We start from the raw sequence: 24,135 nt of genomic DNA, 5'->3' as shown, positions 1-24,135 counted from the left end.
ATATAAGGGAAGTTCCAACCTGAAGACATCGACGCTCAACAACTCGCCATCGAAGCAAAGACAATCGTCGAAATACGACCTGTCCATGGTCAAGGCATGCAAGTACAGCAGTACTTCGTCCACAGATCCTGGAGGGTCTACATGCATGCATGCATACCCTTCCGGTGTATGCACGGACAGAATCTTGCGTGAACCCTGGATCAAGAAACACCCGAGAAACACTGAGACGGAAGGTCTTGAGAGTCTCAACATCCACCGAATTGAATTCACTTCCTGCATGCCCGCTTTGTTGTCATTGCTGTCGTGCTGGCATCCAGTGGGAGAGGATCCTTGGCGATGCCGACAGATTTCGCTTGTCGCTCGCTGGGCAGCACTGGGTGGGCGGACATCTTGAATGTGGAACCGAAGGGAAAGATGATGATGCGCAGGCATGAACAAACACACATTTTACGTCGCCCGGCACGAACAAGTAGTGAGAAATAACCTTACACAAAGTTCGCCGGAGGACCGGAGTGGGCCGGTGGTGGGCTCGACTAGATAGAAAGCAATGATTTGAGGGTTTGGGACCGCTTGATGGCTAACGAGGTTATCAGACTTAGTCACTCGTATATAGGTCTTTATGGGTACTTTACATGCGAGTATTCAGTGGCGGGATGGATTATGTTTTTGTAGTAAATCAAGGTCGAGGAGTCAGTCTATGGTGCAATATGTATGTATAGGGCCAGGACCTGCTAATATATAACCAAACCAAACCAAACCAACTTGCTTTAATATATATTAGGTCGCTTTTCATGCACAACATACTTTGTACCTGGTATGATATGATATGATATGACACCTCCCTCTTTCTCTCCCGCTCCTCAAACTCATATCCAGTGAGTAGGCCGGGCCGATTTTTGGGTGTTTTGATTGTCCACAATGGACGTGCTGGAAGGTGTCAATATTAATCAAAGAGACAATTTTTGTGTCCTCTTCTGGTATTTCGCAAGATCAGGAAAGAGCATGCTTCCCTGGGCAAAACCCAGGAGTCTCCCACTGCTTCCTCCTCTCTCGTCCTCTTGCTGTCGACCAGAGCCACTTCAATCCGCCTTCTCCCGAATCTCGCGCGGGAGCGTGCCGACATTGCGCTCGTAGTCTTCCTGCACCACGTCCAGGTTGAACTCGGCTTCGCCAACCAGTCTCCTCGTCTCGGCCAGCAGGTCTGCCAGGTCCTCGTTGAGCATGGTGGTGCAGACCTGCATGACGGCGAAGGCCGAGTAGCCCGGCTCACAGATGTGCTTGGTGTCCAGGATGCTCGAGTCGAGCGACGACAGCATCTCGTCGATGTGGAACCGCTCCGGTGACCGCAGGTACGGGGGAAGGGGCTTGCCGGATCCGATGGAGCCCGAGAGGATAGCGAGCAGCGACGTGACACTATGCGAAGTCAGTTCCAATGACGAGATCAGCTGTGTAAAATCCTTGAGCCAGGTGCCGGTCTCGTTGGTGGCGACGATGGTGTTGGGCGCTTCAAGGTGGCCGACCGCTTCGGGAATTTCCTTGAAGGTTTTCGTGGTCCATGCGATCATCGCCGTAAAGCGAAGGATGCTGCGAACGTTGTCAGTGGCGAGTAAAGGAAAAGACCCTCAAGATAACTGTCACTTACTTTTCTGTGTGGGCGAGCATCCTTTCATAGATCTCCTTGGGAAATCTGCCGCCAAAAGTAGGTTCCCATCTGATGAACCGCAGATGATTCTTCATCGCCTGGATGAGAATCAAGTTCTTCGCAAAGAGCTTGGTGCGGGCTTTCTCCAGCCTCCGAAGAGGGCTTCTCTCGTCCTTGACGTCTCCTTCCAGCCCCTTCAGGCGCAGCGAGACCGCCTTGTGCGAGGAGCTGTAGTATTGACCGAGTAAATACAACGTATTTCCCAAGTCCCTCCGCATCTCACTTCTCGCGGTGGTTACGCTAGGGAAATATGTCAGTAAACACGCGACGCCCACGCCGCCGAGCACGCATGCAAGCCGGTAAGGCGCGAGCTCGTACACCGGATGGAAAACTTGACCGTTTGATTCGGAAATGGCGAGGCCAACTTGCTTGACTTGAAGCTCGTATCCCACGATCAACACAGTCGTGATCATGCCGATCATGGGGATGACGGGGTCGTTCGGTTTCGTGACCATAAGATAGTGATAGAGGAAGATGGTGAGGCCCAGAAAGACAATGACGCCCGCTGTGTCGCCGTCCACGATATACCAGTCAATATAGGAGAGGACCATGGCCAAGAACGTGCCGAAAATCCTCACAAATTGTCCATACATGCCGGATCCGGCGGTTTGGGTCATGCTGATGGCAACCATAATGGCGCCCCAGATGATACGCTGCTTGATATAAAACTGCTGCGAGTTGCGCAGGAAGGCTGTGACCGCGATAATCATGGTCCCCACGGCGACCTTGAAGCCGAACCAGGATTCCTTGGAGCCGAAAAGCCTTGGAATGAGGCGGAAGTAATCAGTCACCTTCTCCCACCACGTCACCGGCGGAAGGTGCTCAGGATCTCGGTTGATCCCGAGAGCATCTCCCAGATAAACTGTCGGGGTACCGCTTCGGTAGCTGTATGCCGTGTAATCCAGATTGCTGTCTTCCCGGCTGATGATTGCCCATGCCCACTTCTTCCACTGCTTCGCGGTCGGGGACAACAGCCGTCTTTTCCTCATGGTGCCATCTTCGACCTTGGAATCGGCGAACCGGACCAGGTCAAGGATCCCCATTGCCGTTGTCACAACGCAGTATTCGAGATCAAGCAGAAGGTATAGTTGGGATGTATGTCGCTTATGCGAAGCCCGACTGGTCGACTGGCCCGTAGTCTCAACGGTTTCGTTCGTGTGACACCACTCTTTCAGAGGCCCCTCTCGTTCGGCCAAAAAGTTGTTGATTGTCTTTTCGAGGTACTTTGCAAAGCCTTTGCCCTCTGGAAACTCGGCTGCTCTCGCCTCAAGATCAGCTTTGGTCGAAAATGCTGGCTTCTTGGTGATTTGCAGCGTGAGGAATGCGTAGTCGAGTCCCTCGATCATTGCCTGCCACAATAGTTTGAAGGCCCCATCGATCTGGCCAAATAACGCACTCCAGCGCTCTTTCTCCACGTCATTCAAAGCTCGATCCGAAACTTCGGAGTTGGAACCGTCCTTGCTGGTCTTGATTGACGTCCATCCACCTTGTTTTTCAACTCGGTCGTTCACCTGAATTACCGTCTCTAAGCCGGCAGTCGGGATCAAAACATTCCTCAGCAGTTTGGTGATACTCGAGAAATCCTTGCCAGATAATTTCCCAAAAGTGACCTCCCGTTTGACATAACGCATCTCTGACTGAATCTTGACCTGGCATTCGGTCGCCGCCGCAGTGAGTGCTCTCCACTTTTCAGCCTCGGGCCAGGAGGTTAACCGTTCATTGGGGTCGTTCCCGTCACTGTCGCTCTCCAAGCTGCTCGTCGTGCTCGCATTGTTCCAGTCACGAGAAGGTAAAGAGATCAGTAGTGCTGCTTTGGCATCGATGACGCCTTTGAGGACGTGGAGGTACTCAGTCAGGATCAGTGTTGCTAGATCTCGTGATGTGATAGGTAGCACCACAAAGTGGACAGCGAATGCCAGCCCGAATCCGACAAAGAAGGTGTCGAGGAGTCGCTTTACTAAAATGCCACAAAATCAGCGCAAATCCTTCTACAGGAGCACACCAATACCCACTTAGAGAATATACCTGTTCCATCTCCGGGAAGATGGTACCGTATACAGCCGTGATGTTGATAAATATACCAAACACAATCAGAGGCAGAAAATATTGCGGTCGAAAAGCGCGAAACCTGCCTAGGCTATCAGCACAGCCGCGTTGAGACAGAGAACGTCCAGTAGAAGGAACGCATACGTGTTGTAAGCCCAAAGCCAAAAGAAGAACCACACAGCAAGACATGCGCTTGCCGCTGCGTTGTAGGGCACAACTTCGGCTCCTGGAACAGGTCCATTGCTCCGCTGCTCCGCCGACAAATGGGTCGTGTTTTGTCGAGCTTTGATAGCAGTCCACATGTAGAGAAGGGATATTGCCGCTGCGAGGCAAGTCAGGAGCTAGGAACTAGTGAGCTCAGCACAGCTGAGGAGAGACATCCGATATCGTACACAAGTGACGAAGAAATTCTGCAAAAACCTGGCTCGGGGTAAGATGGGTACGACGAAGAGTGACATGATAGGGATGAGGTAGCCGATTGTTGAGTAGTGGTCTGCGACGCGATCATCTTGATATCTGGTACGAGTCAGTTCCTGTGGACGCATTTTCTTTCCAAGTCAACTTACATGGCGATGCCAATGGTAGGTGCCACAGCTCCTCTGGTACAAGCCGTTAGCGTAGGGCCCGAAACTTTGGTAGAGTCTGTAGGCACGTAGCCGTGCTGTGGCACAATTTCGTGTGATACGTCTTGCGGCATTGTCCCCCTACAAGACTTACTTGAACATCAACAATAGGGTAGGGAGATTGATCTTCAACCCCAGCTTGTCGTTGATCCTCTTCAGCAGCGAGGGTTTCTTTGAGCTTGCCATGGTGCCGATTCCAAGGCCTTGAAAAAGTCCGAAGCAGAGCAATTCAAAAGGGAGAGTCCTCCGCAAGGAAAGGCGGATACAGAAGCAGAATTACCGCAGCATTGAAAACCACAGAGGGGAGTGGATTCCAGCTGCTCAACTTCCTTTCGCAGGTCCTCGCCTCCGGGGATGGAGACACGCAGCAAGTAAACAAAGGATGAGACACAGAGGACGCGTTGAGCTGAACCTCACAGCGGAAAGGCTCAAAGCAAGTATCAGGTGAACATCAGGAAAAAGGCTGCTGAAGAAGACCAAATTGAATTCGGCACAGATGGCAGGCCAACGCCTTGATCAAGTGAGGAGACGCGAGTGCATCAGTAAGCTATGGCCTAAGCGTCCATGAGATACCGCATTGGGATACATCTCGGACGAGGCTGAAATTCGTACGATTAGGCGCAAGATTGTGAGGGAAATTTCTTCCGAAACTCGAAGACGCCGAGTGGTCAACATGTCAGACCCTCGAGCATAACTCGATGCTTGGGCTTTCAGGCCGGAAATGTCGTCTTGGGCGTCCTTTGCACATACAAAGGGACTGGCAGGGTGAAGTTGACGTTACCTGAATGCCTGAACGTGTTTCGTAAGCAAAGTCCAAGGCCTGACTCTGGCGTCCCGTCACCTTTTGCCGTATATAGTTTAGCTCTGCCAAGGAATCTCCACAGCCTTGGCATCTTTAGTCATCCAATTTGCTCCACTCCGAAAGGCTGATGGATAATAGCACCTGCGAGTATCCTTGTTTTGTCCAACGCAGCCACGCCAATAGATTGTCTATTCACACAGGCTTCGTTCATGGCTTTCGTGGCTTCTGGGCCTCCAATCGTATTCGACTTGGTCGCAAATTGTGGCACATTTGCAGCCGCAACATCCGAGACGGTGGTGGCCGGTCAGGCTGTTCTTTCAGCCTTCCAGATCATGAAATCGTGTTCATCTGACTGGGTATTGCATTGCAAGGATGCTCCTCAAAAAGAGGACTACACCCATCAAGAGACATCCAGGGATGGCAACTCTAGGATAAATCCTTCTTATTAATTTAACGGTATGTCCTCGATGCCGCTATCTTTACCGATGGCTATCCATCCCATTTCATCCCACTAGCTTCTCTCTGATACTTTGACACCAATTGTTCCAGTCTGTGAAGAAACCCGGCAAAACTTTGCATTTCTTGTCTGTTAGTTGCCTCAATCTTGTTGACGCGTATATCTCGACAATATTTTGGATGTTCGTTGCATCGGCTCGGACGAGGGCCTTCGCAACCAGAATGCTCGAGAGACTTGCCACATTAGAATGGGCGTGGGACGATTCCATGCATGCTTCCTCGTGGATCGACTTGAGAACATTAGAAGCATGTCCACTGTCGGAGTCACTCGCTAGGTTCGGGGCATTAGGTCCTTTGCACCGCGAGCAGAATTGCTGCAGGATATTGCAAGCACGATCGGCCAGCTGCTTTGTTTGCGTCGTCCTTGCGAGCTTGAGGAGCGGCAGAATCAAGTCCATGGACAGCGAGTTGTGTTGTTGGTGCTTCAAATACGACTCGACAAGATCGAGCACACGGTTCTTGAAATTGACAATGTTTTCCTTTGCCTCTTTCGCTTCTTTCTTTTTGTTCTTTGATTGTTGCTCATTTCGCGCGCGGAAAACTTCCGCAAGCTTTGAATCTAGTTGCATCATTTCATCGTCGTCCATGTCAGCGTCGGAAGACGATTCAGAAGTAGCTGGAGCGGCATCGAGATCTTCTTGGTTGAGCCGCCTGGTGCCTAGCGCTGATGCTAGGGCTGCATCGAACGCAGCCAGCTCCGCATCCTCCTCATCCTCGGCTGCATCTGTAGATTGGCCGTCTGAATTGGAATCGGAATCTGTGGTGGATCCTGTTGATTCGCTAGACTCCGAAATAGAAGCGACTTCGACGTCCGAGTCCAGCTCTTCCGTCTCTAATTCTGAAGCAAGGTTTTCTTCATCCTCATTCTCGACGTCTCCTGATTCGAACATCTCTTGTTGTCCTTGAAGATTCTCTTTAGTTTGGAGTACGCGGCATATAGCTTCAAGACCAGTGGCGGTGATGTTGGGGGCGAAGGCATCGAAGATGTGAATAGTGATCCGCCTCATGAATTTTGACGGCCTTGACACAAAACTGAGGAGAATTTCCATAATAGCATCGGCAGGTCCCTGTCCACTGCCAGTCGAGACACTTTTTTTCTTCTTGGCTGTTTCTTGACCCCAATTTTCAAGCACTTCCTGCAAGATCTGCACAGCCTCTGTCTCTCCACTGTAGATTTGAAAAAGTAGTAACGAATAAAGTAGACTCAACCCCTCTGAAAAAGACAAAACTTTTGATTGTACAGGTGCTTTCGAAGTCTTTGCTGGCACTCGGCCGACCGTTGCAGACATCTGGGTGTTGACCTGAATATCTCCCAGGTTTTGCCAGGCTGTCTCCACGATGGCCTTGACATCGTCGTCGAAGGCAGAGATCATCTGGATGTGGACGGCTTCTAAGTCGCGAATGTGAAGGATCACATGTTTCAACAACCAACAGCCTAGCGGTCCGAGTTTGAGAGCTTGCTCAAAGGACAAACCCAGACGCTCTTTTGCAAATTCGCGAATTTCTGGTAGGAGTATAGGCTGAAAATCATGGTCGAGATTCTCCGGACGGTGCGAAGTAGGTGAGACACAGACTTCTCTCAGCCATGATTGGAGTATGCTGGACACAAGTGCCTTCTCGGTCTCCTCGACGTCGTCCTCTTGAGACATCTGTAGCTGCTCCCAGCAACGAAGCCTTGCAGAAACCATCTTCCACTGCAAATTCACGACTGCCTTCTGTTGCAAAAGAGTCGTCTTCTTGTCCTCCTCTTCAAGAGATCTCTGTAGGAGATTGGTCAGAGCAGAATTGATGCCCTCTAGCACATCGGTGTCTCTTGCTTCGAATAGGCTCTGTAGAGTTTTTGATCTTGTGATCTGATCAAAGTCACCGAAAGAAACACTCTGCAACAGTACTCGAACGTAAGTTCCGGCGAGGTTGGCACGCTGATCCCAGGGCGCCAGCTCGGTCAAGCGGGCCTGAATGATCTGGGATACCCTTTGGGCAGACCTCTGTAGAAATCTCTCTGAGCTCTTGAGGGAGTTGGCTAAACAACGGGTCGCTTGCGGTGTAAATGTGTAGATCAATAGTTCTTGGGCGGCAATCTCCCAAACCTTTTTCCAAAGGCTGAGCCCCCAAGATTTGCGCTCGGCGCTGCTTGCAGGGGCGAAAAGACTTTCATCCACCACGACCTTCCAGAACAGGTCGAAAGTGATTTTGTCATCAGCTTGCATGCTATTTTTTGCACCTTTCCCTACCCCGAACCCTTCAGGAGTGTTTCTGAAGGTCTCGGCCAGCACAACCTCCCAGGCAAAATGGAGATTAGCAGACCACCTAGCAGCACCTTGGGAGTTCAGCTCGGAATCTCCTTCCTCTTGTTGAGCCCTCGCATCTTTGAGGATGTCGGCAAGTATATTCACATCTTTCTTGGCCAGTGGATGACCACTTTTCCAAGCTGATTTGGGCAATTTCGCGTTCGGGAAGCGCCTAGACGTCGCTAACCAGATAGCCACGCCTTCGGGCGTACGAATGAGCTTGTTCGCTACCAGCTTTTCGCTTATGAATAACGATAAGGACTCTGGCAGGGCATTCTGAGCAGATACAATGCAGTTGTAAAGCACCCAGCCACATTCTTGACGAAGCCAGGGCTTCTTGATTGCTAAGGCACAAACGATATCTAGCAGGCGATTGAAATGACTTTGATCCGCTTTCTGACTGAAGAGTATCCCCGACTTCAAGATAGCGTCAGTGCCAAACACTCTGCCGAAATAATGATCGCGCTCGTCCTGGCCAGAGGTTCCCTTCTCTGGCAATGTTTCTGCTTCGAGGATGTCAATGACAGTCGAGGCGGAAACATCGCTTTCAGGGGACGCGGCGGGGGTAGACGCAAGCTGAGAGAGAAGTTCGGTCAAGGCCACCGAAAAGCCCAGACGGGCTGATTTGCGGCTGCTGCAGAGCCCGCGGAAGAGTCGTATCAAAATGGTCTTGGTTTGCTCGTGGCTGGTGATTCCTGTCCTGTATAACTTGGAGAGCAAGGTATGGGCCGCACCGAGACGAACGTTCTCCTGGACGTCGGCTAAGTCTTCATAAACTTTGACGAGCTCGACGTCGACTTCTCTCTTTCTCTTTTTGGACATCGTGTCAGCGCTCATCGCAAGTGACCGTGTATGTACGGAGTATTGCAGTCTTCCTCTAAAGTGAACCTTGAAAAAAAAAAATATCACTGGCTCTCCATTCGAGATCCACTTAACGGGCTTGGCGCAGAGGATGCGGGGTGGACGGCGTTGACAGATTGGGAAAGCGCCAAAAGTCAGGTGCAGGTGCGGCTTTGCAGGAATCTTCTCGACTGACACACGGTCCTCTAAGTGACGCCCTAAATACGACGCCTAACATCTCGTATCCCACAAGAATCTTCAACTTGACCAACTGATCCTCGTCCACCAGAACCCTTGGACTGCCCAGAGAGCATATCCCCAGAGCACCACAGCCTTGTGTCTGAATCGCACGCGACCCATCGCCCTGTTCAGCTGCCTGTGTCCTCCATCCTTAACCCCGCAACGATGCAGGCCTTACCGGAGTCTCGTCAACAGACGTTCGAGGAGATCTATGGCCCTCCAGAAAATTTCCTCGAGATTGAAGTACGTTCGAAGATGTTCTCTCCGCTGCAGAGCTTCCATGCTCGCTGTGTCAAGATCGAGCACACCCCTCGGGCCAGCCAGACTAACCCCTCTATGTACAGGTGAAAAATCCACAAACCCACGGGTCCTCTCCCCGTAACATGTACACTTCGTATGAAATCCACACCCGCACGAATATCCCTGCGTTCAAACTCCGTCACTCGGTCGTTCGCCGCAGATACTCGGATTTCGAGTACTTTCGAGACATTCTGGAGCGAGAAAGTGCCAGAGTCACAATTCCCCCGCTGCCCGGGAAAGTATTCACGAACAGATTCTCCGATGACGTGATCGAGCACAGGAGAGAAGGGCTTCAGAGATTCCTACAAATCGTGGTCGGACATCCTCTTTTGCAGACTGGGAGTAAAGTTCTCGGGGCGTTCATACAAGGTAAGGCGAGGCATTTCTGCCATGGAAGGGAAATGAGCCCGGGCTGACAGTGGGCCAAACCAGATCCGAACTGGGACCGCAATGCCTGGTAAAGAGGCCAGCCGACCAGCCACAATAAAACCATTGCTAAAAGAAATGACAAGACCAGAATGATCCATGAGAGTGACGAGCAAAACGACAATGGGAAGCGAGGCTTTCTGCGGGCGAATCTCTGCAGCATTATTCGACTTTGTATATTTGTTTCTTTCCTTTTAGCATGCGCATGGAGGAGCAGGGTGGTGACCACGGAGTCTTGGTCGATGGCGCATCGTTTCGGGACCATCACCGCAAACTTGAGCGCGTTGGTTGGATTGGACTACGAGGAGTTGAACCGTTCGGAGCTCCCCTGAGGACAACAAGAAACCACGCCGCAAATCTGAAATCACATGGATGTTCTGGTGAGTGTCTGAGAAGTTCGAGGGACCTTGAAATGTGATGCGCGTTACCCGAATGGCAGAAAACAACAAAGAGGTCGAGTGAGCATAGTTGAGTGAGAAACCGGAAGCATATAGAAGACTAACCATCCACCCGTCCCTTCAGCTGATGTCGTTAAAAGTGAATGCTGGCCAAAACATGCCGTTGAACGTTCTGTCTCTCTCTCTCTCTGTCTTGCTTTTTCCTGCTGGGATGCGTATGAGTTCTTCACCCCGTCTGCCTCTCTGCCTTCTACCTATGCCACCGCCTAGAACGGGAGTCACACGTAGTAGAAGCAACCAGTCACGCGCCTCCATATCTATTCACAGAAGGAGAGTGATCTGTCTCTGGCCACGAACATGATCAAATATGAAGCAGGACTGTCTGTCTGTCTGTCGACATGCTTGCTAACAGCGGTACAGAAAGGCAGTGTATGTCGGGCAGATATCATTCAGCCTCCTCTCTTTGCAAGCCACCCTTGCGAATGCTCATTACCAAGGTACAAATAAAGATGTATGTTCAAACCTAAGGCGTCTCGGCCCAATTCCAACGTTCCCATGTCCGTCAGTCCCAGCCCAAGTCAAGTACCAAAATAATCAATGGGTATCGCAGTCGCAATCGCAAAATGGGTATTCCCTTCCCTTGTCCTCTCCCATTTCCTAGAGGTCCGTTTTCCTGCCCTGTTTCGTCCACCGTTGCGCATCAACCCATATAACCAGTTGGTGTAAAAAAGAATAAACACAATAACCCCGGTCCTGTCGCTGTATTAGTCGCACTGTGTTGCCTTCTGTGGGCTCCCATGCTCCATCCCATTCAAATGCTGCCATGTGGCCTGGTGTGCTAATTTCAAGAATTTTGCCCAAGCATTGATTTCAAACGCCCGAGAAATATCCTTTCCCCGCTCAATTCTTCAACGCATATGCCATTTCCGTTGCTACTCACTATCATCGTCCTCATCCCATTCATGCAACGGGGGCAGCCTATTATCCTCCCAGTCCATATCATCAAAAAAGCCAAGTTGGAAACTGGGTAATGTGACGAGGGGCTGGTGCTCCCTTTCCCCCTCTCGCTCTCTTTCTGTGTCGTGTTGCTCCTGCATATTCTCACGGTCGCCCTCAGTTGGAGAGGTCGTTGGTCGAATCCGGCGGCGTTGAGTTCGAGCTGTAGCGGTCGCGCTTTTATCTGTGGCTGTCGCTTTCTCGGACTCGTCCTGTGTTCTCGCGGTTACTTTGGTCGCATTTGGCTCTCTCCCCGGGACGACTGTAGCTTCGGCAGAGAGGGCTTCTCTTTCTGCTTTCCTGACCTCGGACCTGAACGGCGCAGACTCGGCATGCTTGTACCCATCCGGGAATTTATTTCGGATGCGATCTCGGAGATCTGTTGCTCGTCTGTGCGACAGATTAAGGTCTGGATCATCATGTATGGCAGTCCACTGAAATCCGTGTCGGGCCACGCCTTCCATGAGAAGCTCGTCCTCACGATCTGTCCAAGCGCGGCGCCTACGACGTTGTTTGTGACCCCTACGGGCTGGGTCGGCGAAGTCGCGACAGTGCCTTATTCCTAATATTTCAACAGAAGGAGATGCCTCGTCAATAGGGCTGTCGGCTCTCAAATCTGTGGTTGAGTCCGGGGGAGGCCTCTCGCTGATGCATACGCGATACCGATCTTTCAGATCAACGGAATTCCTATCGCCAAACTTGTAAGCTGGATCCTCCAGAATCTGTTTCCATCGCCCAACGCCGTGCTTGGTCACTCCAGCCAAGAGATCTGCTGTTTCAGCATCAGTCCATCGCCGCCTGGTTCGGCGTCTGTAAATCCCCCGACTTGGATCTGAGTAGAAAGGATGGATTGCTGGAATGGTTTTACGGATCTCATTTGGGATTGCCTTATCTTGTAGGTACGCTCGAGTAAAAGTAAGCCGTTTGTCGATAATGAAGCCAGAAGGATTGGGCCCGATAGGGAGCCGACGCTCTGGCTCGAGCTCTGGCACTAGAACTGGCACTGGCACTGGCATTGGCACTGGCTCTGGCTCTGGCTCAGGTCCAGCCTCGGCTTCAGCCTCGTCCTCGTGCTCGGGCTCGGGCTCCGGGTCGGGCTCTGGTGAGTCAGGCTCATGACCGGGGGGATATGGCTCAGAACTTGGCTGATGGAACTCGGATTCTGTGTGGGAGGGGTCAGGACCTATGCTGGTAGGCCCAGCATCGCGCGGAGAAGGCTCAGGACTCGGCTGATAGAGCTCGGATTCTTGGTGGTGGGAATCCTCAGGGTCTAGGCTAGCGGGCTCAGCATCGCGAGGGTAAGACTCAGGACTCGGGTAGAAAAGCTCGGATTCTTGGTGGTAGGAGTCAGGGCATAGGCTGGTGGGTTCAGGATCGGGTTGATTAGGTTCGGACTCGGGCAGATATGATTCAAGACTTGGCTGCGCGGACTCTGTGAGCATGTCTCTGACGTTGATTCTCGATGTTGATGCCGGCCGCACAACCGCATGCAGCGAATTAAAGTCAATCGATGGTAGTTGGGTCGTCAAAGGAGGAAGGGGTTCACGCTGCCCCGTGCCTGTGGTATGTATCGGCTCCGAATAGATCGGCGGCTGCAAAGGTGCAGGGTGAGAGTTATACAGTCCTGTGATGGCGGCATGTGTCGGATCAAGATCAATCGATGGTAACAGAGCTGAAGAAGAATGAGGTTCATGTGTGCCTGGAACCGCGGCACGTATAGACTCAAGGTCAATGGATGGTAGTAGAGCTGCAGACGGAGGAGGTTCGTGTAGCCCTGTGACCATGGCAGGGAGAAGTGGAGCAGGTCTGGTGTGTCGGTCTTCTTTCTGAGCTGGCAGAGGAAGATGCCTGTTCCAGTCAAGGGCGACATGGTCGTTGTCACCGTCCAACCTCAAACGCCGTAGGGAGTGAGGATGTTCGAGAAACGAAGGAACTTGGATAGGTGATTTTTCTACCACAGACAAACTAATGAACGATGGTAAGGACGTTGGGGCGGGGTCGGGGCCTTGGTTGGCTTCCAGCAGCTCGCTGATAGCCAAGTGTGGTCTTTTGGCTTCTCGTGCAAGAAGGACATCGTTGGGTGTGATCTTTGGCGGCCTCTTCCTCTCGGGGCTATCCACAGCATGTGTAGTGTTTTTAGTTGTTCGTCCATTACCTAGACTATTGTCGGCCACAGGCTCGAGAGGCAGAGGAACATTTGCATGACGGCTTGGAGCAGGATTCCGGAGAGGCGCAATTTGAATGTCGGTCAGAGCAGGCAGATCAGGCAGTTGAAACAGAGGATCATCAAGGAGGCCGGGTAAGGGCTCGAACATGCCGTTCATATTGGCTGTAGGAGGTCATCGCAGGTTGGAAGTGGTGGGGAATCAAGGGAAGAGGGCGAAGGCGAAGTCGGAGGCGAAGGTAACAGGAAGGGGCAGAGGTTGGAGAAGCTCTCTTTGCACATATATTCAGACAGGGACAGGAAAGACAGCAGAAATTCGAAAGGGAGATTCGCCAGAGCAAAGGCCTGAGGAAGTTTGAATGGGTTATTACCAGTTGACTCTGGATGTTGAGTTGAAGTCATGAAGAACGCAGTCGACCGGCTCATTCGCCGGCCGAGCTTGGCGTGAACTTTGGTTGAACTTGATGTTGGTCGACGCCGCACCTCGACAAGGCTTCTGCTCCAACATCCGCAAAATCCTGTATACCACACACAGCATCTCCTTAGCCAGCACTTATACCAAAATGGTTCCTGCTGTCGCATTATCTACCGAGTCGATGACTTGTCTTCAGAGTTCAACCTTTTTCTGCCCCGCTGTCAGTCCATCTCTGATCCCATGCCCCACACCCGCCGAACACTCAGTTCAAGCGGTAATAGGTGATTGAAGGAAGATGATCTCGGTGATTTAGGGCTAGTAGCCAACATTCCCACAAGTACCGAGTATTACACCAGCGTCTCTATGTCAGTTTCCAGTCTTCGGCACCTTCTGCTCAATTCACTCTTATCATCATGTCAACCTTTCCTTGATTCTGAAACGAAAATCTAATTGCCGCGTGCGCCTCCGCCTCAAAGGCAGTCCCTAATATGCAAAGTGGTAACTGTCGCTGCTATTAAACTGAAGGTCCGCTCTACGAAGGGCAAGGCGCTGCAGATCAATCTCAACCAGCACGAAGAGCAGATCTTTCCCATCTCACAGCTATAAAGCTAGCCTGTGGAACTCACGCTCCCTGAAGAATTCACAAGATGGCTGCCGAGCGTATTTGCCCGAAGATATCCGAACATGCAAAGCTGGGAGAAATCGGTCTGCTTTCTTGAGGAGGCTGAGACCCAACCACCGCTGAAGACATTACCATCACCTCTACCACCATTAGTGTCACTCGCAGCGCTCGTGATATGCAACCCAGGAAGAGTTACGACCTTGAAGTGGCATATAGAAAAATCCAGGCGTCCCACCTTCTATGTCCGTACCCAGCACGACGTACGGAGTATGGCTCTATAATTACTCACCTGGGGCCAGGATAGTCCCGAACATTTTGATTACACAAATGGATTTTCGAGGAGGAACGATACCACTGCTCCAAAGTTCAATACCACCTGTGCCTCTATGCTCGTGTTCTCCGATTTCATCTAATAATGATGGTCAACACAAGGTGTGATCCTGTTCGACATCCAAGAGGTTGGCCTAGTCGATAATCTGTGTTCGGCAGTTTAGCACTGAAATTTCCCCATGTTGGCACTTGTTAGTCACAGCACACGGCAGCCACAAGGGCTCCGTCGTTGCACCCTAATTATGACCGATCCAGCCAACTCCTGGTATAGATCAATTGTGCTCGAAAGGATCCGAGTAAATGTGTGGCCCGACAACTTGAGAGATCCACGTGACCATCAGCAGCTAGTCAACCCGGGCCCCAAAAACCGTGAATGGCTTGATTCATAGGCGCTCTCACTGTGATATTGGGTCAAGTATTAATAGTCGCATAAGATAATGCACATGTCACCGACCTATTATTCGACAGTTGCCTGGACCCAAGAATCAATGCAGCCTTCAGGGGTATTTTTGTGGTTCGAACCAGTATGATCCCCGCAAAAAATTGGAAGCAGAGGTGTTTTTCCAGGGCACACAGGCGCTCAGGCAGAGCAAGGGACATGCTTTCCAGGACGGAACTCAAAAGGTGGATGACCTTAACTGAAGCTGGATGGTTGGTTGTGGGAGCTGGACGCCAGTGTTTCATGTTGTCTGTCAACGCCGACAGGGTCGAACAGGTACGAATCGGATGTCTAAGTGGCTTGAAAATAGGCGTCCTCCTAGCAAGGGAGCTTATTCCGGGAAGCTTGCGTCAAGCTCGAGTCCAAGGGGCATTCATCAGTCACACTCTTGGTCCCTTAGGATTTGAGGGATCCAGGATGATGGATGTAAAATTGAAGAACAAGGTGGACAGACAGAGGGTGTTTCATGGCCACCTGTTGGATGGGCTCGGTGGTTTGAAAATGTGGGGCCAAAGTCGGCTATAGGCTCTATGGACCTGAAAGAGCCACCGACCAGCTGGCATGATCCCTCTCTGGGGGCCGATTCTCAACCGCCGGGTGTTGCATTCTGGTAGCAGAGTTGTGGGAGAAATAATGATGTGCGATGAGTCCCAGTCGAGATGGTGGTGACATGGGGCCTATTGCTTGGCAGGTACAGCAAGGAGCACGGGCACTAGGTTGGCTGCGGGCTCTTATTGGGGGTTTCACAGGGCTCCGAAAATTCTTCAGAGGACTCTGGTGGCTCCATACAGGTGACTAGGCCTAGAAGGGTGCCCTGCAGTCAGACAGAACTGGGTGAGTACGCATCGGGTGATTGATTATGGCTCGACCGCTCGTTAGCGGACCCTGCTGGCCGCTGCTCTTCCCCGTACTTTTTCCTTCCATGGCCCGTGGCCTGTGGCCCAGGGCCCATCACCGCCTAACTACTCACCGAAGACGCCCAGCCGTTGACGTGTGTCTGTCTGTAACCGCATTTGTGTCTGCGCAACCCGACAACCCTGTTCCCGATCTGCTCCCAAACCTCACCTTACCCATTAGCATCTCTTGTGCCCCCTAATTCATCCACCACCGCCCTGCTTGCTGCTTCACCTTGGTCTTCTCTACTTTTCACCTTCGGCTTTCCTCTAATGCCCCCTTCAGCCCTGGAGAGCTGCTACATTCGATTCTCTCTATTCCATCACTTGTGTTAATACGGCGGCCGACAGTCTCTCCTTGCCCGATCACGATCCAAAACTCCCCCTCTTAAAGTAATATCCCGCGATTACGAACCCTTCTGTCCCTCGAGACATCCGCCTTGCCTCGACTTGACTCTCAATTGAATACGAATTCATTCCTCATCTGCCGGCTACGGCCTTTTTGAAACAACGTCTCACGCTCAAAAGACGTCTGGGAGCTATACGCACCTGTCCGCAGGTTGCCGAAGATATCCTAACAATTCTGGATACCACCGAGAAACACGGAAAACGAGCATACGATATCACCTCACAATCATTTCTCTTTATACGAAAGTGGTTCTACTGCACAAGAGGCTCAAATACATAATTTGAAATCGTCCCATTGACATCCACCTGGGCCTGCAATCTACGACATACTTGGAAGAGCTCAATGATGGTTCCTCCCACCACCACACGGCCCGACGGGCAGCTCAATATAAACCTATCTGGGTTGACTCCCATCAGCGAGCCTTCTTCGGTGCCCACCAGCAAATCTCCTTTTGGCGGTGCAAAATCCTCGTCGGGACTGGCGGGGATTTCCAATGCAAGAGTAGGAGCTGGCTCTCCTCTTCACGAACAAGCTTCTCGGCTATTTCCAAAACGTACACGAGAACTGCAGTCTCAGACTTCGTTGACCCCTAATATCTGGGGTCCTCCGACCAGTGGCACCTCAACCCCGCTGTTCGAGATTCCGGAATCCCCCAACCAAGACGGGTTCCCAGATTTGGTGCCTCTGACCGAGACTGGGATAAATAGTCCCGCAAGACGAGGGCGTGCCGGCACCCTACCCTCCAGAATATCCCCCGTCGGTACGATCAACGGCGTAAATGTCCTTACATCCAAGACCTCGCGGCCAACTCCTTCCACGAGTCCATTTCGACCCGGTTCAACGTCCGCTGCCGAAACCGCATTCTACTCAACGGCCTCTAACCAAGCCAACTCGGGAACTTCAGCCCTTCTATCCAGGCTTCGTGCGGGAAGCATGCCTCAGCGCTCGAGCCTGCTCGGTCCTTCCGGTCCGTTTGGTCAGAACGCCTTTACTTCTAGCTGGGGAACGAGGACCCGGGCCGCGACTCTGACCAGTATCAGTTCTGCTGAGGATCCCACCTCTCCCCAACCCTCTGGTTACTCCAAGGATGGTATGTCTGACTCCGGGGTCCGAACACTTGACTATCTTGGCCTTGCCGAACCTCCCCAGCACGCGAAACCCGATAGTCTTCGCCAAGTTGCAGACGATCCCGGGCGTTCACAGGATCCCAGCCTGTCTGACGTCTTAGCCGGTTTTGGGATGCGTAACTCCAGTCGGTTTAGGTCTTTCTCGGTCAACACACAGTCCAAGTATGCGACTGAAGCTCAAGACGGAAGCAGTAACTTTCCGCCATTTACCAGCGGATCGCTGACACCATCGGCGGCAGCAGCCCTCGAAGCCGAGTACGAGATGGTCCAAGAGAAGGTTCGGCTGCACAATCAAGCAGTGCAAGCATTTGCGGTGAATGCCAGTGCTGCACGCCCACGAGCTCGAACTGCCGGACTTGTCGAGACACCTCAGCGTACGTCACTTCGCAATCTATCACAACAGCCAGCGGACAGCCTTGGTATCGCGTTTGAGATGCAAGGGCCAAATGGAATGGACCAGTCCACTCTTGCAGACACTCTACAGAGTTTGTCCATCGCCGAAAATGTGACCTTATCATATGAAGGCATGGACGAATCGGAAGTGCAGGTTTCTCGATCCCTGTGGATAGGCTCGATCCCGAATTCCACAACAATGTCTTCCCTGGATGCCATCTTTAACCGATATGGCCCGATCGAATCAACAAGGGTTCTCACTCATAAAAACTGCGGTTTTGTCAACTTCGAATCGGTCGAACATGCCGTCCGCGCTCGACAACTGCTCAACGGGAAAGAAATCTTTCCTGGCGCCGGCCCCGTTAGGATCGGGTTTGCAAAGGCCCCAAATGCGTCTGTTTCCTTGACTCCCGTGCAGAACGCAACACCCCCACCAGGGGCAAATGGAACTGCTGAAGCAGGAGCTTCGCAAGCCAAGGATGCTTCTGGCAGTCCTACCAGTTCTATGAACATGCAGCAAACGCTGAGTTTACCAGCTCCTGACCGGCTAGCGGAGCTGCAGCCGGAGATATTGCAAATCGTGCTCGATTTTGGCGGGCAACAATCGGATCTGCCCACCATCTCTACAAATATTGAGAGTGCTATTCATTATAGTCGTCTGGAAAAAGAGATCCCTCCTATCCCAGAACCGAGTTCTACAAGGATGTATGATGCACCAAGGCTCCGGGACATACGTAAACGAATTGACAACGGAGCCTGCGGACTGCAGGAGATTGAGCAGATCGCCATTGACATGTTGCCTGAAATTGCAGAACTGTCTTCGGACTACCTTGGTAACACCGTGGTCCAGAAGCTGTTTGAGTATTGCTCTGAGCAAACCAAGGAACAAATGCTGGCGTGCATCGCACCTCATCTCGCCGAGATCGGAGTGCACAAGAACGGCACCTGGGCCGCTCAGAAGATCATCGAAGTATGCAAGACGGAAAGCCAAACTCGAATGATTGTCGACTCGCTTCGCCCGTACACAATCCCTCTTTTCCTCGACCAATATGGCAATTATGTTCTTCAATGCTGCCTTCGGTTTGGACCACCCTACAATGACTACATTTTCGAGACTATGCTCAGCCAACTATGGGAAATTGCGCAAGGTCGATTCGGAGCCCGAGCCATGCGGGCTTGCTTAGAGGCTCACCATGCTTCCAAGAACCAACAGCGCATGATGGCAGCGGCCATTGCCTTGCATAGCGTCCAACTTGCCCAGAATGCCAACGGGGCACTGTTACTGACTTGGCTCCTCGATACTTGCACCTTTCCCCGTCGACGCTCAGTCCTAGCCCCAAGATTGATCCCTCACCTCGTTCAACTCTGCACCCACAAAGTTGCATATCTCACCGTACTCAAGGTCATCAACCAGCGAAATGAGCCGGAGGCTCGTGATATGGTGCTGAGTGCACTCTTTTTCAGTCCGAACGACAACGTGCTCGAACAGATTCTGTGTGACCAAACCTCTGGTGTAACTCTGATCTTCAAGATCCTGACCACGCCATTCCTTGACGATCATATGAGGCCGGAGGTAGTCCAAAATGTCTCCAAGGTCCTTACCAAGATCAAGGCTCAACCAAACCAAGGCTACAAGAGAATCATGGACGAGGTCGGGATGTCATCACGGCCTAGCCAACCTGTTATGCAACAATTTCCATCCCACGGGCACCCAACCCTGAACGATCGCACCAGGCCGTTGGCCCAACCGCAACATGTCCCAGTAAATGGAATGCAACAGCAAAATTTTCCTCAGCGGCAATACAGCGGCAACTTTGTTCCCAATGGCAACACCTATGAGAATGGTCTAAGTCCCATCCGGACGGGTTCAGCTGACTCATTTGGTTTCTCACCATACACGATGAATGGATACCAATCGCAGCAGCAATACTCTCAGCTTCCTTATCAACAAATGACACCCCAATCTCAATATCAGAACTTCCCGGCTGCAGCCCCACAGCGGTCCAACAGCGGGTATATGCCGAATGGCTATGCTAGCTACGCAACGCCCCCTGCGACGGTCGACCCTTTCCGTCCATTACAAAACCCGTCGTCTTCACCTCTCTCGTTCTCTGCCCAGATGAGTCCTGTTATTGGCTCTACTGGCTTCCCTCCGCAGAGCTTCCAGCAGAATATGCCTTCCAACATGTACAATTACCCTCAACAGCAATTTTTCTTCTCCCCACCGATGCAGACTGTTCATTCTGGGGGGCGAGGCCGCCGGGTACGTCGTATCTTCCTCTTACATGAATCGTGATACTGACTTCCATCAGAGATAGAATTTTATTCGCGCACATAAAGAGTGAACGTCACTCGACGAAATCTGCCTGACGCCTTCTTGCCATGTTTCATTCCTTTGATCCTTGTTCCACTTGACGAATCTCATATGATCCAGCACGTCTCGAAAGACTTCACAACTTTGGAGAGAGCATATAACATTCTTGTGCAATAAATATCGGAAGGGGCAAATTAAATGATACCCAGCGAGTGCAAAATGGGAGTTTTCTTGAATCTAGGACGACACGACGTCGCATCATGGTCACCCATGGTGTCTATCTGGCGTTTCCTATTGCATCACACTACACCCGCCTCACGTTTCTATATTCGGGAGAGAGTCAGACGATCTTACGGCCAATTGTTTCGTTCTGCTCATAGCACATTTCGGTCATGCGGTGCCGTGCGGAAATTCGAGCTTTCCAGACGACGCTGGAGGATACGCGTTCTGAAAGGATAAATAGTAGAAGGGGAGGCAACCGATCGGACGCAGAGGCCAGTCAGGGTGTCACAAAAGCATCCTCCACGCCACAGAGCCTTTCATGGACGTCTCTTCTGGACTGTGTGGTCCGTGGTTGAGTGAGCGCGCTCTTCTCTTCGAGGGCTTGGGGCGAATTCGCCCCTAGACATGTTGACGAGCTTGTTGAAGACAGTTATATGCATTATTTTGGATTGGGTTCGGCGCGCCATTGCCTTCGAGACAAAAAAGCTTTACAATCGAAATGATTATATCCTTTTCCTATTGATTTCCACTTTCTTTCTTTCCTTCAATCGAGGCCGTGTTTCCCAAAACGACGTCGCACCACGATTGATGTTGTCTCGTCTTGTGTTCATGTACAGCCCTCGCTGGACTAATTAAGCGTGTCTCCTAATCTAGGGTCGGCGCCAAGACCGCTGGGATGGATCTATCTATATAACCGCTCCTTTACGAATGACAGACGACCTGTGTGTAACCACGTGGTCGTGTGTGCGCGTTGGGTGCACCACATCACATCACGTCCCATGTATTACAATAGATACACGCAAGACAATAGGTATGCAATCGGGATATCTAACCCTCATGACTTCATAAGGGAGGCTCGATCGAACGTACGTTGCAAAGAAGCAGGCAAGGAGCCAGGCAGGTATGGATGGACGGGTGAATACATGACAGTGGACTTCTTCGGTCCCGAAATTTGGCCCCCAATGTGCAAATATTGCAGAGGCAATAGACCACATGGACTGCATGCTCTCCACACCACAAGGGGCTCCTGTCCTGGTGGTGGACAGGTTCTGCGATCGATGTCTCTGTCTGCGATCGGAGCCCGCCGGTTCAGATCGAAATGCCAACAGTGTCCTCTCTGTCTGGGATGCGGAGAATAGTATTGCACGAGTGGCTTGCATGATCAATGGCAGCCAGGCTGTATGCAGTAGTAGACCGGTGGGGAACAACTCCGGGCGTCGTGGTCGTGTCGCCTCACACCATCTCAGCCATGGGAGAGCCCCCTTCCCATAAATGTCTGTCTTGCTCTGTCTCGCCAAATCTTTGCCTCTGGCAACTTAGCCTTAGGAATGGGAGGGCGGTGTAGTGCAGGGTGGTGAAGAGCTTCTGCTGATCCCACACTCGAGCTGTCGCAAAACGCTACTGCAGTGATGCAGTCGTCTCCTGGATGGGGTCACACGCGAAGTGCCCATCCAGGATGCATGTGCACGGTGCCGCCGTCTGATGTCCTTGAGAAAGTCAATTTTGAACAGAAGCTCTAAATGAATAGTCGTTGCTCGCTGGGGAGCAAGCAACGAACGGCTGCCTGAACAGGAATGTAGCTGTACGACTGCTTGAATTAGTGTGCATAGACTGTCCCATTGTTCGACTGTCTGTGACGTTAAACATTCCATTGCATTGCCGACCAATTGGCTACCATGAGCGCATGGATCTAAGCGCTCGTAAGAGCAGTGGGACGGGAGGTCTGTGTCATGGAGCTGAAGGACCTGCCAAATTGCACTCGGCAAGTTCTGGTTCGCACGCCTAAGGATCGGATGACTGGCCTCCGGGCCCCCTTGGAAGCCCCTGGGTTCCGATGCTGATTTGGCGAAAGCCCAGATATTTCATGATGGTAACAATCCCTTCCACACCGCTCAATCAAGTTCCCTTTCTATTGCATTAGGACGCCAGACCCCAAAGGTCACTCCAATCAGAGGTGGCGAGTCGATGGCGACGTTGGCCCATCCTCCAACCCGGCAGTCAGCCATGTTTGTGTAGCTCGTAGGAGAAGCAGATCTGTCGCAGTTAGGGCTACAGGGGTCTCTGAACCAGGGAGAAAGGCCGGTACCGTGGCTTTCCAACCTGTCAACGTGGCCTGAAATGAGTGAGCCTTCGCCAAATCATGCCGTGTTGATCGAAGAACCAGGTGCCACCTTGACCTGTGCTCGCATAGGCGTCTGGGCGCAGATTTGGACCAGAATGCGCCCGAGCCATGCCGCTCTCTGAACTCAAAGGTGAATGACAGCAAAAGTACTCCTCCGGTTGCGGGTCTCAATCCTGTACCTCGTAAACGCCCTTGCTGACCTGGAAAAGCCAAAAGCTGCGGAGTTGCAAACAAAGGCATGATGTCTTCGGGCAGAGCGAGTGGCACACCCGAAAAGCTCCAGACTCCCGCGCAACCAAGTCGCTGCAGAAGGCTGCAACAACCGAGGCGAGTTATGAAGTGAACTAGATCGGCGAGTGTAAGTGTAGAGCTCGGACCCAGCACTACGCTGATCTCGCGGCCTATCATAGCAATGTCGATTTGGTGGTGGTGAGGGACAAGCAACACATCATCTGGTTGGTCACTCTGGGCGTAACTAAATTTCCGCCTAACGAAGCCTAGTGAGCCTGTTCTCACTGGTTGACGGGAGGGAGGAAGTAGTGGCCACGTCCCGGGTTGGCCATTATTGGAGAGGGACCTCCTCTTTTCCCAATTCAACATGCGCTTGGACCAGCTTCGAACTCGGATCAACGGCCTTTGTAATGACGGATGAGGCGTTCAAAGTGAGGGACCCGTATCTTGAGGCCAAAAGATCGCGGGTCCTTACCCTGGCAAGCCTCCACAGCCCAGTCAACCAGGAAATGAAGGGTACTGAAACGTAATGATGCACCGGTTGACCTCGAACAAGAGTGTGCCACTTCTACTCATGGAGACCTGGAATCATCGTTTGTTCACGCCATGACAGTGGTGGCCTTGTGAAGGGCAGCAGTCAATGTAGGCTAAGCCAGTCTTCAGCGTCCCTCCATTGATGATCGTCATCAATCTGCATCCATGATGCTGTGGAGGCCAATCTGGGGAACAGCTTGGAGAGGTTGCACGGCAGATGACCTGCAAGCAATGCAGGGGCCAAATGACAGTGGGGAGTCGGACACAGCCTGCCGCATCAAGTGCTGCGCGACCAGCGGGTGCGGATCCCATCAGCCCTGTTTCCGCGAAGGTCTGCATGCGCGGCAAAAGCATGTGTGACCTATTGTCCACACCTGAAGGTTTCGCTTTCCGACGGCCGTTCCTCCTCATCACTAGTAACGCTAGGGAGAAATATGGAACTTTCTTCGACGATGTTTGCTTGTGTCATGGTAAGGGGTTTCGAATCAAGGTGCTCCTTTCATAACAGCTGTGGAGAGCGTCCTTCTGCATTTGGCATAACGTCCGAAGTCCGCTTCTCTGCCCTCAAATCATAGCGAGAATGGTGGCTTCAGGACAAGGGCGTGTCACGAGAAGGAGAAGTAGTGAAGCTCGACACACCCAGGAAGATCTGCCTGGTTTGGAGCCATTGTCATCGTATTGTTCGTAACATGTGGAGTGTTCCCACCGGCCGGCTTTGAGCTGCCATCAAAAAAATGGAC

General features: G+C 51.9%; 5 protein-coding genes across 5 annotated transcripts; 2 read left to right on the top strand and 3 right to left on the bottom strand.

The window, feature by feature from the left end:
• Window positions 1-1,079: 1,079 nt before the first annotated feature.
• On the bottom strand, window positions 1,080-4,557 carry AYL99_06360 (hypothetical protein; the record flags this gene model as incomplete). Its single annotated transcript, XM_018837869.1, has 7 exons — window positions 1,080-1,584; window positions 1,643-3,659; window positions 3,715-3,830; window positions 3,893-4,089; window positions 4,141-4,264; window positions 4,315-4,347; window positions 4,466-4,557. 7 exons carry the CDS (start codon window positions 4,555-4,557, stop codon window positions 1,080-1,082), a joined length of 3,084 nt encoding a protein of 1,027 aa, XP_018692429.1.
• Window positions 4,558-5,676: 1,119 nt separating this feature from the next.
• On the bottom strand, window positions 5,677-8,802 carry AYL99_06359 (hypothetical protein; the record flags this gene model as incomplete). Its single annotated transcript, XM_018837868.1, has 1 exon — window positions 5,677-8,802. The coding sequence occupies one exon, from the start codon at window positions 8,800-8,802 to the stop codon at window positions 5,677-5,679; it is 3,126 nt and encodes a 1,041-aa protein (XP_018692428.1).
• A 423-nt stretch (window positions 8,803-9,225) lies between these two features.
• Window positions 9,226-9,821, top strand: AYL99_06358 (sorting nexin-3; the record flags this gene model as incomplete). The annotated part of the gene is made up of 3 exons (XM_018837867.1): window positions 9,226-9,303; window positions 9,405-9,729; window positions 9,793-9,821. The coding sequence occupies 3 exons, from the start codon at window positions 9,226-9,228 to the stop codon at window positions 9,819-9,821; spliced, it is 432 nt and encodes a 143-aa protein (XP_018692427.1).
• Window positions 9,822-11,116: 1,295 nt separating this feature from the next.
• On the bottom strand, window positions 11,117-13,504 carry AYL99_06357 (hypothetical protein; the record flags this gene model as incomplete). The annotated part of the gene is made up of 1 exon (XM_018837866.1): window positions 11,117-13,504. The coding sequence occupies one exon, from the start codon at window positions 13,502-13,504 to the stop codon at window positions 11,117-11,119; it is 2,388 nt and encodes a 795-aa protein (XP_018692426.1).
• A 3,293-nt stretch (window positions 13,505-16,797) lies between these two features.
• Window positions 16,798-20,290, top strand: AYL99_06356 (hypothetical protein; the record flags this gene model as incomplete). Its single annotated transcript, XM_018837865.1, has 2 exons — window positions 16,798-20,235; window positions 20,285-20,290. The coding sequence occupies 2 exons, from the start codon at window positions 16,798-16,800 to the stop codon at window positions 20,288-20,290; spliced, it is 3,444 nt and encodes a 1,147-aa protein (XP_018692425.1).
• Window positions 20,291-24,135: the final 3,845 nt, after the last annotated feature.

This window comes from Fonsecaea erecta, assembly GCF_001651985.1.
Source record: "Fonsecaea erecta strain CBS 125763 chromosome Unknown Scaff5, whole genome shotgun sequence".
Taxonomy (NCBI): Eukaryota; Fungi; Ascomycota; class Eurotiomycetes; order Chaetothyriales; family Herpotrichiellaceae; genus Fonsecaea; species Fonsecaea erecta.
This window is presented reverse-complemented; position numbering and strand designations above follow the sequence as displayed.